Below are 13,868 nucleotides of genomic sequence, written 5' to 3'. Positions count from 1 at the left end.
CGGTTGGTAAATCCTTAATCAAAGGGATTGAATTCGCATACTAGCATCCTGCCAAGGGGAATAAGCAAATACTAAATTAGCATATACCTAAGATGGCGGCATTACCTAAGAGAATTATTAAGGAAACCGAGAGGCTTGTATCTGATCCTGTTCCAGGCATTACAGCTACTCCTTCAGAAGAAAACCTCCGTTATTTCGAAGTCACGATTGAGGGCCCATCGTCGTCACCTTATGCCAATGGATTATTCAAATTGGAACTCTACTTGCCAGACGATTATCCAATGTGTGCTCCTAAGGTCAGATTCTTGACAAAAATATATCACCCTAATATCGACAAATTAGGTAGGATCTGTCTTGATGTTTTGAAAGATAACTGGAGTCCAGCCCTACAAATTAGAACAATACTTTTGTCCGTCCAGGCCTTATTGGGGGCCCCAAATCCGGACGATCCGTTAGCTAACGATGTGGCAGAAGACTGGAAGAAGGACGAAAAAGCTGCCATTGAAATGGCCAAAGAATGGACTTCGAAGTATGCTATGCAGAATTAATTCATGGCTTACAAACTCGCTATAGCATATAGACGCAATTGTGTCAGCATTCCGTATCCTCATTGACGCGTTAGAATATCTTGGTGTCTATTTTTAGTGTTGCCGGTAGGATATCTCTCAGTTCGACCTTATGAGTTGATGGTCCAGGTAGATGAAGGTTTCTGGGCCACTCCAATAATCTGTATGAGTATTATTCTTAGTACATTTCCGCTACAACAGGTATATCCCTACATAGTTTAATCTAAAGTACCGTTTACTAAGTCTTATTGTCTTTTTCTACATTAAAGTAGTTTCATAGTATAGGTCGGATCTTTCGGCCCATTCGGCATTAATGTACCCGACCGTGCGTTTAGTAAATGTTTTAAATTGATCTACAGCTCCAGGAACTGAATTATACATCAGCAGAATATTAATCTCTACAGCATATCAGATTGCTTATCCAAATAAACATACTTGGCGTACACAATCCCCTATCCCGAGTTTTCCCATGTTATTGAACATCGTAACGGATTCCTTGACGAAATCAAAACCGCGTTAATCTTTGTAATCAATTTTTTTTTTTCGCATGAAACGTTAGATCGCGGATCTAAAATCAGTTTTCCTTTAATAGTACCTTTAAATTTTCTCTTTTCTCCCTTTTTAATAAGAATTGACGTAGTTCTGTTTATTGCAAATCATTTTGTTGGCATCCTTAACTGCTAACAGGTTTCATTCAGTGTTCATTATTCAAAATTGTGGAATTTTAGTATAGAACGGATTAATTTACAGAGACGGATATTAGGCGCCTAGGAAACCATTATGACTAAAAGCGACGATCAGAGTCCGTTTGAAGATCAAACGAACAAGAGCTTTTCCAATGACAATACGTATATAGATGACTTGGTGGACACGACACAAAGGAGGAATTTTAGTGACGATAGTTTCAAATCGACCAACCTGTTCACTAACTCGATAATCCAGTCGCCTACCGAATCGCATTTCAGTTTTCATAATACGAATTCTGGTGTACAAGGAGAACAGATATCGCCAAGCAGGAAGTCTTCTCTCAGGTTTAAGCTTCCCAACACTACCGCGTCGACTCCTCCCACCACATCGTCTACAGTCAATACGGGCAAACAGCAGGGTTCGATGCATAATAAAATCGGATCACCTTTCATTGGCAACATAATAGATGAAAATGAAGTTTATAAGGCACCACAGTCACCATTTGCAGACGAGTATAAGCATGCTACGTTTGATGAGGATGACGATCACTACTACCATGCTGATCAAGATCCCAATGCCGTCGACCATAAGGATACAGTAATGCAAAGGCACAGATGGGGTACCACCAGGGATAAAAAGGGAAAGCCTAAGAAGGAGAATATGGCCAGATCCAAAACCTTGAAAGGACTATTGCTGCATAATGGAAGTATAATGAGGTCGAAGACTAAAGGAAGTAAGGGGCGTAATCATTCGATTAGAAAGCCAAAAACAAATAACGAAAGTGACGACGATGCACATGATGACAATGATGATAGCGAACAAGAGGAGGAAGCACAGGATCCGAGAGATCATAAAGATGAGAAACGTTCTATTGTTTTCAACAGGCAATTGCCAGATGAATTTTTAGATCCGGAAACTGGCAAACCTGACACATCATATTCGAGAAATAAAATCAGAACTACAAAGTACACTCCCTTGTCATTTTTACCAAAGAATATTTCAAATCAATTTATCCATAATGTGGCCAATATGTATTTCTTAACTTTAATTATTTTGGGTGCCTTCGATATTTTTGGCGTTCCAAATCCAGTATTGGCAGCAGTTCCATTAATTGTTATCGTTATAATTACTGCAATCAAAGATGCGTTTGAGGATTCAAGGCGTACAGTCTCCGATTTGGAGGTTAACAATCAAATTACGCATATTTTGGAAAATAATACAGCATATGAAAATCCTAATTACATTTATGTCAATCAAAATATCAATGATGAAAAAGTGTCATTGTGGAGGAGATTCAAAAAATTCAATACGAGATTATTGTCCAAGCTTATCAACTCTTGTAAGAGTAATCTTACAAAAGAAGGCAAAGCTAAAAAAGCACGCGAGAAACTGAAAACTAATGATCATGAAGACCACAAAGAAGTCATGAGGAAAAGTTTCGATAGTGATTTCATTCTCGAGACTCCAAGGCCCTCTATGGGTGAGAATCCATTCAGTGAGAATCCCTACCGCCAATCTTTTCAACAAGGCCGCCAATCTATACAAGGCCGCCAATCTATGCAAGGCCATGGTTCAATGGGAAGGCAACATCGTGAAAAGACTTTGAAGTTTTCGAAGAAGTATTGGAAGGATGTCAAGGTAGGTGATATGTTAAGAATCTATAACAATGATGAAATACCCGCTGACGTTATTATTTTAGCAACGAGTGATGAAGATAATTGTTGTTATGTTGAAACCAAAAACTTAGATGGTGAAACGAATCTAAAGGTTAGACAAGCTTTGAAATATGGATCTACTGAGAACAAAATTAAAAAAGCCGATGATTTAATGGATCATCAGTTTCAAATTGATAGTGAAGGTCCCCACCCTAATTTATATTCATACCAGGGAAATTTAAAATACTTTGACGAATATACTAATGATTTAAAACAAGAATCTATCACCATTAATAACATTTTATTAAGGGGCTGCTCTTTAAGAAATACTAAATGGGTTATCGGTATAGTTGCATTTACAGGAGAAGACTCAAAGATTATTCTTAATGCTGGAGTAACTCCTACAAAACAATCTAGAATGTCGCACGATTTGAACTATTACGTTTTACTTAATTTTTTGTTGTTATTCGTTATATGTTTTGTGTCTGGTTTGGTAAATGGTCTATGGTACAGAAATGATAATACTTCTCGAGATTATTATGAATTTGGTACAGTAGCTGGGTCCCCTGCTACTAATGGTGTGGTTAGTTTTTTTGTGGCTGTCATCTTGTATCAATCCTTAGTGCCAATCTCATTGTATGTTACCATTGAAATTATTAAAACAGCTCAAGCATTTTTCATCTATTCAGATATTGGTATGTATTATGAAAGGCTTGACTATCCTTGTACTCCAAAGTCCTGGAATATATCTGATGACTTAGGTCAAATTGAGTATATTTTCAGTGATAAGACGGGTACATTAACACAAAACTTGATGGAATTCAAAAAATGTACAATTAACGGTATTTCGTATGGAAATGCATATACAGAAGCATTAGCAGGTTTGAGAAAGAGACAAGGATATGATGTTGAAACTGAAGCTGCGCATGAGAGAAAACTAATTGCTGAGGATAGAGAAGTAATGATTCTGAGATTGAAATCTCTTACTCCTGGAGGTTTGAATTATGAAGATGGCTTATCGTTTGTTTCAAGTCAATTTGTTGATGATTTAGAAGGTAAGGGAGGCGAAAAACAGCAATCTTGTAATTCACACTTTATGTTGGCTTTAGCATTATGTCATTCAGTTTTAGTTGAAGAGGATCCAAAAGATTCTGAAAAGCTTCTTTTGAAAGCGCAATCCCCTGATGAAGCAGCCTTAGTAGAGACTGCAAGAAGTGTTGGTTTTGCTTTTAAGGGCGCTACAAAAAAAGGAGTTCTTGTAGAGGTGCAAGGAACAACGAAGGAATATCAAGTTTTAAATACCTTGGAATTTAATTCGACTAGAAAGAGAATGAGTGCCATTATTAAAATTCCTGGCAACACCGAAGATGATGAGCCAAAAGCGTTATTGCTTTGCAAGGGTGCTGATTCAATTATCTATGACAGATTATCTTCAGCAAATAATACAGAATTGCTTGAAACTACATCCAATCAGTTAGAACAGTTTGCAACCGAAGGCTTAAGAACCTTGTGTATTGCCCAACGAGAATTAACGTGGTCAGAATATTTAGAGTGGAACAAGCGTCATAAGGAAGCTGCTTCTTCATTAGACAATAGAGAAAGTAGGATGGAGGCAGTTGCCGATTCTATAGAAAGAGAATTGATTTTATTGGGAGGAACTGCTATTGAAGATAGATTACAGGATGGTGTTCCAGATGCAATTTCAATTTTAGGACAAGCTGGTATCAAATTATGGGTCTTGACAGGTGATAAAGTGGAAACGGCTATAAACATTGGTTTTTCATGTAATTTACTAGGAAATGATATGGAATTGTTAATTTTGAAAACAAAGTTAGATGAAAGTGAAAGAGCTAAACATAATATTGATGCAAAATGCAGTGATACAAAAATAATTGATACTTTGATTTCAAATCACTTATCAATCTACTTCAATATGACAGGGTCTGAAGAAGAACAAGAAAAGGCAATTGAAGATCATAGTCCACCAAATGAAGGTTTCGGTATTGTAATTGATGGAGATGCCTTAAAATTAGCATTACTTGATCGTGATATTAAAAGAAAGTTTTTATTACTTTGCAAGCAATGTAAGGCTGTATTGTGTTGTCGTGTTTCTCCGGCACAAAAAGCGGCAGTTGTGAAATTGGTCAAGGATACTTTAGATGTTACTACTTTAGCAATTGGTGACGGCTCAAATGATGTGGCAATGATTCAAGCAGCCAACGTTGGTGTTGGCATTGCAGGTGAAGAAGGGAGACAAGCTGTCATGTCCTCAGATTATGCTATAGGCCAATTCAGATTCTTAGCAAGACTTATGCTAACTCATGGAAGATGGTCTTACAAAAGATTTAGTGAAATGATCTTGAGTTTTTTCTATAAGAATGTGATTTTTTCCATTGCCTTATTCTGGTATGGTATTTATAATGATTTTGATGGGTCATACTTGTTCGAATATACCTATTTAATGTTTTATAACTTAGCATTCACATCATTGCCGATTATTTTCTTGGGCATTTTGGATCAAGATGTGCCCGCAAAAGTTGGATTATTAGTGCCTCAATTGTATAAGACAGGTATTATGAGATCCGAATGGACTGAAACTAAATTCTGGTGGTATATGATTGATGCAATCTATCAATCGTTAATTTCATTCTTCTTCCCGTGCTTAATGTACTACAAGGGATTCCAAGGTATGAACGGTTTAGCTCTTGATCATAGGTTTTGGATCGGTATAGTCGTTACATGTATCTCATGTATATCCTGTAACTTGTACATTTTGTTTCATCAATACAGATGGGATTGGTGGTCTACCTTGTTTGTTTCATTATCAATTCTAGTTGTTTTTGGGTGGACTGGTATATGGACTTCATCAGTATACAGTGAAGAGTTCTACAGCGCAGCTCATCAAATATTCGGTGCTGCTTCATTCTGGGCTTGTACATTTATCGGTGTATTAGCGTGCTTGATTCCTAGATTTTTCTACGATTTCCTCCAAAAGCTTTATTGGCCTAAGGATATAGATATTATCAGAGAGTGTGTCCAAAGAGGAGATTTTGATCCTTACCCAGAAAAATACGATCCAACTGATCCTAATAGACCTAAGATTAGCCTGTACACTAATGAAAATGTCAAGAGAATGAGTATGGGTAACAACCCTAATACACCACCAGAAGTGTACAAGGACTCCACTACTAGCAACAGTGATTTAGAATACAATGCCAGCTATGAGAATTTTGGTCAAAGCTCGGCCATTAGGACAAGTAAACCTGAGCATGATAATCATCACGAAGCAATTGAAGGCAGTCCTGATATCAACGGACAGCCCAAGAATATCAACACTGAATCCATTGTCCACAGACTGAGTCACAGCAAGTCATCGCACAAAAACTCGCTTCGCAAGATGTTCAAACGTAATACCAAATCGAGGTCACTCCATGACGGGGCTGCCTACAGCGATCCGTATAATATAGCTGCTAACACCGAAGATATGGCCCTGTCAATACAAACAGAAGAAATTCCCTTAGACGATTTCAGCCTGCCGGTTAGTATGTCCACACAAGGGAAAGTACCTCGTTTGGACCATTAACTTCAACCTCTGCATGACTTAAAAACGCACTAACGTAGCACATATGTAAATTAAATATTACAATAGACAAGTAAAATATTACCTTTCGCATCGTAGCGTAGTCGAACTGTCGAACCACTTGTCCAAACTCGGTCCCCCCAATCATCTGTTCGCCACACTTATTTTACATTAACTAGATCCCCATCACTTGGAACATCAGTGCCTACTGACATTCTCGGATTTCGCCTACGAGTTGTTCCGATGCACACTTGATTGCAAAAGGACAAGTAAAAGAAATATCGGTTAGAAAAAAGAAACGTTCATCGAGTGAAAATCTATAATTGTACCTTAAACTGGTCTATTCCTGCCAGTCGGTGAGTTTGTTCCGTTTCATTCCCGACTTCTCTACCCATGGCCATTTTTACACTCGCACCAACCGAGACGTGCCCATCTCTTGTAAGTCGCTCATCACCACTTTAATCTCTCTGGGGCGGTCCACCTCGATGTGGTTACCTAGCAAACCGTGTTTGTGTAACTACCTCCACCACGAACCCTACAACTTGCTTTCAACCCCAGACTCCACCATCTACATTTGATATTGTTAATGGTCCCATCTAACAGTAATCAAAGTCCCATACACTCTTTGTAGGTTTCATACAAGTCCCTTAACCGTTCATTATGTTCAGCCAGATCGACTTCTTTTCCCGGAACCACCTAGGTTACCCTGACAATACATGAAAACGTGAATCGGCCAATCACAATAGTGTTTTCCGGTGTTTGTGTAATTTGGGCCCGATAAAATCCGTTTCTGTTTTCCTCAAAAAAAAAAATTTCATCCGGTTGAAAAATATATATAGAGATCTATTTCACTTGAAAATTTTTTTTTTGTTCTGTTTCTTCTTTTCTTTATACATTATTTATTTGTAACAAACTAGTAAATTTTAGTTTAATATATTCATACACAATGGGTGATTCTTCTTTCGTGATTGATTTTTTGATGGGTGGTGTTTCCGCCGCCGTCTCTAAGACTGCCGCTGCTCCAATTGAAAGAGTTAAGTTATTAATCCAAAACCAAGATGAAATGATGAAGCAAGGTCGTTTATCTAGAAAGTACGATGGTATTATCGAATGTTTCAAGAGAACCGCTGCTGAAGAAGGTATGGTCTCTTTCTGGAGAGGTAACACCGCCAATGTTATCAGATACTTCCCAACCCAAGCATTGAACTTCGCTTTCAAGGATAAGTTCAAGGCTATGTTCGGTTTCAAGAAGAACGAAGGTTACTGGAAATGGTTTGCTGGTAACTTAGCTTCCGGTGGTATGGCTGGTGCCACTTCTTTGTTATTTGTCTACTCTTTAGATTTCGCCAGAACCAGATTAGCTAACGATGCTAAGTCCTCTAAGGGTGACGGTCAAAGACAATTCAACGGTTTAATCGATGTTTACAAGAAGACTTTAGCTTCTGATGGTATTGCTGGTTTATACAGAGGTTTCGGTCCATCCGTTATCGGTATTATTGTCTACAGAGGTTTATACTTCGGTTTATACGATTCCTTGAAGCCAGTTATCTTAGTCGGTCCATTAGAAGGTAACTTCTTAGCCTCTTTCTTATTAGGTTGGGCTGTCACCACCGGTGCCTCTACTGCTTCTTACCCATTAGATTCCGTTAGAAGAAGAATGATGATGACCTCTGGTCAAGCCGTTAAGTACGATGGTGCTTTCGACTGTTTCAAGAAGGTTGTTGCTGCTGAAGGTATCAAGTCCTTATTCAAGGGTTGTGGTGCTAACATCTTAAGAGGTGTCGCCTCCGCCGGTGTTCTTTCCATGTATGATCAATTCCAAATGATCATGTTCGGTAAGAAATTTAGTTAATCTATTCAATACGCTATTACTGTATATTGTATGTATATATTTTTATTGATTAGTCTTTAATATATTAAATTGCTGAAAAGTTTTCTTCAAATCGTATTTTTTTTTTCCGAATACCTGCGTAGAAACCTCAATTGGTTCTGCCTCGTGGATCTCGTATTATTAGTTCTGAATGCAGCTATATTGCGGAGAGGATAAATTCACATCTAAAGAAGTATATCAAATCCGGGTTTATAGTATCTCGTTGTCCTATCTCCTCACTGCTGAATTTGAGTAGATGGTTTAATTTGATAGTGGTTTACATTGGGTATCTTCGATATTTGACACCTTTTTTAAAAGATCATCCAGGAATAAAAGAATCCATTTTGATTTTTTTGATTTTCACAAGATTTTCACAAAACCAATTTATTATGATGGTTTACCCCCAAAAAATTGCATAAACTTTTAATTGTAGCTATAGACATATAAACCAATGTAGATAGAAGTCAATGCGATGGCCTATTCCTATCCGTTAAACGAAAGAGTGTTATCTCAACGACATCAATACATCACTCAACAATTATGTTTATTGTAGCTCCAATGTTTTATATCTTTTTGAATACACCTTGTTAAACCCATAACACCAAGCCCCATGTATTCAATGCATGAACTATCTAAATAACTTTTTTATATTATAGGATATGGATTTCGTCTATTTCCTTAATTTTTTCTATTTTGTACATAGTTGCAAAATATCATAAATATTCATAAAATTTGTATATTTTACCATGTATTAATATTGCTATTGCATTTGCTACATTAACTGCTATTTATTCATTGAGAGTTCTTTATTTAAAATTCTATAATGTTCCTCGCAGTAATATACTTTTACAAATGTTACAATCAACTACAAATAAATGGTTTTAATAAACAACCTGAGTACTTTTAAAATATTTAGTATAATACCACCTATTATATAGTTTATGAAAAAAAAGTCAAAGTATCAATATTTGGAACAATGTACCAATAGAATAAGTTTACTCAATGCATTCGACCACCTAGAAATTTTTTTTTTAACGAGTGCATTGTTCAATAGACATTTAATCAATAAAAATGTAACTATTGGTATCTCCCATGTTCCGCAAAAAGACAGAATTATTACGTTTTGTCTTTTGTGAAATTCAAGTACAACAATTTATAGCCAAACTTCAAGTCATATAAAACCCGCTCTTGTTTTTGATAGCCTTGCTCACTTAAATCTTCAGCACAATTCGATAAATCGTGGAAATTGAACTTATCATGAGTGTCCTCAGATTCCGTAATAAAAGTGACGGAGAATTTTCCAGGTTGGAAGATATCTAACACCTTATTTAATACGTCAACTATGCTTTCATTACTATCCTTTGTAAAAGGGTAATTAGTTTCGAATGACGCGTATGACCATCCAGATTCGGGTGTAATATGTAACGTGTAGTAATAGCCACCGTTATTTGATGATATCGAATTTGACGAATATCCACAGGGACTGAACGCAAATGCATCATGAATAAACTTGAATTTGTCAGAATTAATAGTTGGAGTTTCCTTCAGACATTCATCTGAATCTAATTCCATACTGTCAGACAAAGAAGGTGATGGTAAATGATGAGATTTAAGCTTCTTATTTGATCCATCGAAAATAGAATCTAGTTTGCTTTTGCACATGGTTTGCATTCCCATATCATGGCCTAGATCATGCTCTTCTTCTTCACTTGATTCTTTAATCAAAGATTCGGCACCAGGCTTTCTATCCGCGATGAAATTTTCAGCTTTTTCAGGATTCAATTCAGTCATTAATATTTCAAATGTTTGATCACGGACATTATCATTTGCATTTTCATCAGAAGGCACAGAATCTCTGCCCCCCATATACAAATACCAATGGTCGTCGCCAGTAAAATCTCCAACTATGTATGATTTTCCGTTTTGAAAATATTTATTCAATAAAGTAACTTCTTGCTTCCAGTTTCTGTGCACATGCTTTTGTTTATCTGGGAACATGAAAGATCTCCTTGAATAAAATATTTTGTACACATTGAAATCATTAAAATCAATGCCCTCAACATATTGATTAACAGTTTCAAATAAGCTTTCAAGACATGCTAATGTTGTAGTAGTTCCACAAGTTTTTAAGATCAACTTATGTGGGAATACAAACAACGAAGATTCAGATAACAAGTAAGCGTCCATGAATTTTGAAGATTTCATGGATAGAATTTTACAGCTGACTAAATCTAATACCCTAACCCATTTTTCTAACGGGATGCTACGTAAGCCTTCCGACTTTTTTGGGATATCGTTTTCAGATTTAAAGAACCAGATCTCTAATAGTTTCTCAGGACCTTCAAATGCAAATGTTGAATCTAAGTTTGCAGATAACTCATGATCGACATAGGTATCTTCAACGTAAGCTGGAGCAACCATTTAGCTTTGTATGCTTTTTTAGTTTTTTTTAAATTTAATCTAATTGAATTTATTTTTGAATTACCTGTAAGTCAAATGATAACTCCAAGTATTAAAAATATTCGTAGGTGGATTGAAACTTACTCTTATTAATTAAAAGTGATGAATAATTAAGCAACAATTGAAACGAAGAGAGAAGTAGCAAGAAACGTTTCAATTATAGTTAATTAGTATTGAAAATTCACCGGTGGAAGGGGGAAGGTCAACAACCAAGTGAAAAAATTATGTCAATGGAGTGAATGATGGAACTCAAATTAAAATTACTTTATAAGATTCAAGTATGATTGTATGTGCTATGATAACAAGCGAATAAATACTCTTTATAGGTGTTATCCAGGTTCAATTAATTTACTTTGGAGCAAAATACGTCGTGATTCTTTCTTAGGCATATAACTTTTCAAATAAATTTAATCGAAAGCTATGCACAATAAATTAATCTTCGTTGGATCTTAATTTAATCAGCCCAACTATAATTTAGTTAAAAGTATTGTGGAAATAAGATCAATTGGAAACTTTGAATCAGTTATTCAAAGTTGCTAAAAACGATAAGTGGAGTTTTTTTCGTATTGATTAATTAAATTATCAATGTAAATATTCTTAATAGTAAGTTCAGTCTTTGAAATATGCAATATCTGTTGGTTGTTACAACAAATTGATATTAGAATTAGTGATAACTGTTGCTGTATGACTTTATATTGGAAAATTTTCAGTCTCATGACGCAAAAAATTAAAAAATCTTAGGGTACGTTTTTGTGTCACTACAACATAATGGATTCTTTTGCATTTTATAACATTAGACAAAACTATATAAGTATATATATTGAAATAGAAATATAATTCTAAACTATTAAATCAACTAATTTAAACACTCAAAACAATCTCACTAGCATTTTTCAACACATCAACCATCTTCAAACATTCCTTTCTCTTTTGAACGGTTAACTCATTTTCTTTAACTAAATCAGCTAAGTCAGGGGAATTGTATAACTTCTCCAATAATTCCTTTTGAATTTCTTCCTTCGATCTTTCAATTAACTTCAACATTATCGCCTTTGGAACAACATCGGCAACCGTTCTCTTCACGATGTTGAAATAAGAAGAAATCAATAACTTAATGACTTCAGTTTCCATAGTTTCTCTTTCAGTCATGCTTCCCGTAGCTCTCAAGACTGGTGGAGGTGCTTCCATAGATTGCAATCTCTTCTTGTTCTTAGAAGAGAAAAAACCACCGAAGAATCCGTTTGCTCCTTCTTCTTTTGGCTGTGGCAGGGCTTGATTTTGTTGAGATGGAGGTAATGGTTTACCGGTTTTAGGATCAACTGCCACTTGTGGTTTTGGATGGAATTTTTCTTCAACTATGGCCATAGCTTGAGAACCCTTTAATAAATCAGGATGAGCGGTATTGACATAAGTCTCTTCCGACTTGATTATGTCAGTCACAAACTTATTGGTTGGGATTAATTCCTCTCTTAATAACTGAATGAAATGTTGAGATAATTGTTCCTTTAATGATGGGTAACGCGAATATTGCGGTTGGGAAATAATCTGAGATAAAATACGGACCAATTCATCGAAAATTAAATTAATACAACGGATGGATGGGTCCTCCATTCTGTGGATTTGTTGTTTGACGAGGACTTCGAATGCTTGGGTACCAACGAATAAGGATGGAGCGGAACCCGAAGTATTGTGCATGATAGTTCTAATATCCGCATCTTTAATTTGGTCAAATGGATCTAATGAAGTAATACCATTTTTAAAAATTTCATGGAACACAAAGGAGATACGAGCTCCACCACTCAATTCTTGCGACGTTAATTCTCTGGCTTCACCATTCAAAATACCATTGTAATCTTTGGTGAAATTTGTGATCATGTTAAGAGCGATCGATGTTGGGGATTCCGACATTTCTGGTCCCAATAAACTCAATTCATTTTGATATTTCTTTAAAGAGTGTTCTATTCTCATCTTAATATCTGGCAAGGTACCCTTGATATGGTGCAATAAGATACCATTCAATTTCTTTGCCAAATATGGTGTACCACAGTAATGAGCCTTTGCCTTATAGGATGGATGATTTTCAAAAAATGAACTTTCATCCTGTAACGCATCCCTGATAGTCTTCTTCCCTTCAATATCTTTTTGACCTCTATTTATTACAGGGACGTAACCAAATCTTAACGGAATGACTCTACCCGCCAAGATATCAATCACATCAGTACCTTGATCCATCAAATCAACCTTAGTTAAAACACCGATAGTTCTTGAACCTTCTGGGTCCACTTCTCTTGCCAATTTTAATCCATCAGAGTTAGCTAAATCAGTATTAGCTGCATTGACAGACAATATAATAGCATTAGGCTTGGAAATAAACTTCATAAGCATTTCTCTAATTTGTCTTTCAATATCTTTTGGTTGGTCACCTACTGGAACCTTAGTTAAACCCGGTAAATCCACTAATGTCAAAGTCAAGACATGGGGCGAATAAATCCTCAAATTAATTGGGACTGCTGAAATACCTAAGTTCTTACCAGTTTTGGCATCGGTCTCTCTAACGATCTCCTCTCTAATTTCTTCAAAATTATAGAACTTTTTATTTGGCAAGTGTAAGAATTCACCCCATTCATCAGCGTTGTTTTCAGACGTCTCTCCTTTATCAGTAGTCGTATGAATCTCCAATAAATCCTTAGATGGTTTTGGCGACGATCTCTTATTGATTAACTGCAAAACCAAAGGCCTTCTAGTAACAATACCTGTACCTCTGGGTAAGAAATCTCTTCCAACGATATTTTCTAATACAGACGACTTACCACTAGATTGTGAACCAACGACGGTTATTTGAGGTAAGTCAACTGGTGAAGAAGATCCTCCACCTAATGGTGCTAACGCATCCTGAAGCTTATTAATGGTAGCAATTAAAGTCTCATCCATTGCAGTATCTAATATTAGTGTACTTCTATAGTTTGTGTATTGGTGTTCGCCTTCTTAATGTCTAAGTTGATCTTTCATTATCTTGAGGTGTTCATTTAGATTTATGTCCACACACGACC

The 13,868-nt window shown here is 36.1% G+C and overlaps 5 protein-coding genes across 5 annotated transcripts; 3 read left to right on the top strand and 2 right to left on the bottom strand. All coding sequences in view use genetic code 12, as the record gives it.

Moving 5' to 3' along the window:
- Nucleotides 1–92: 92 nt before the first annotated feature.
- On the top strand, nt 93–548 carry DEHA2E12320g (DEHA2E12320p; the record flags this gene model as incomplete). The annotated part of the gene is made up of 1 exon (XM_459842.1): nt 93–548. One exon carries the CDS (start codon nt 93–95, stop codon nt 546–548), a length of 456 nt encoding a protein of 151 aa, XP_459842.1.
- Nucleotides 549–1,346: 798 nt separating this feature from the next.
- On the top strand, nt 1,347–6,491 carry DEHA2E12298g (DEHA2E12298p; the record flags this gene model as incomplete). Its single annotated transcript, XM_459841.1, has 1 exon — nt 1,347–6,491. The coding sequence occupies one exon, from the start codon at nt 1,347–1,349 to the stop codon at nt 6,489–6,491; it is 5,145 nt and encodes a 1,714-aa protein (XP_459841.2).
- A 943-nt stretch (nt 6,492–7,434) lies between these two features.
- DEHA2E12276g (ADP/ATP carrier protein) lies at nt 7,435–8,340 on the top strand (the record flags this gene model as incomplete). Its single annotated transcript, XM_459840.1, has 1 exon — nt 7,435–8,340. The coding sequence occupies one exon, from the start codon at nt 7,435–7,437 to the stop codon at nt 8,338–8,340; it is 906 nt and encodes a 301-aa protein (XP_459840.1).
- A 1,134-nt stretch (nt 8,341–9,474) lies between these two features.
- DEHA2E12254g (DEHA2E12254p) lies at nt 9,475–10,779 on the bottom strand (the record flags this gene model as incomplete). The annotated part of the gene is made up of 1 exon (XM_459839.1): nt 9,475–10,779. One exon carries the CDS (start codon nt 10,777–10,779, stop codon nt 9,475–9,477), a length of 1,305 nt encoding a protein of 434 aa, XP_459839.2.
- A 900-nt stretch (nt 10,780–11,679) lies between these two features.
- On the bottom strand, nt 11,680–13,749 carry DEHA2E12232g (DEHA2E12232p; the record flags this gene model as incomplete). The annotated part of the gene is made up of 1 exon (XM_459838.1): nt 11,680–13,749. The coding sequence occupies one exon, from the start codon at nt 13,747–13,749 to the stop codon at nt 11,680–11,682; it is 2,070 nt and encodes a 689-aa protein (XP_459838.2).
- Nucleotides 13,750–13,868: the final 119 nt, after the last annotated feature.

The sequence above is a fragment of the Debaryomyces hansenii genome, assembly GCF_000006445.2.
Source record: "Debaryomyces hansenii CBS767 chromosome E complete sequence".
Classification (NCBI taxonomy): domain Eukaryota; kingdom Fungi; phylum Ascomycota; class Pichiomycetes; order Serinales; family Debaryomycetaceae; genus Debaryomyces; species Debaryomyces hansenii.
The sequence above is the reverse complement of the archived record's forward strand: the minus strand, read 5'-3'. Positions and strand labels throughout refer to the sequence as shown.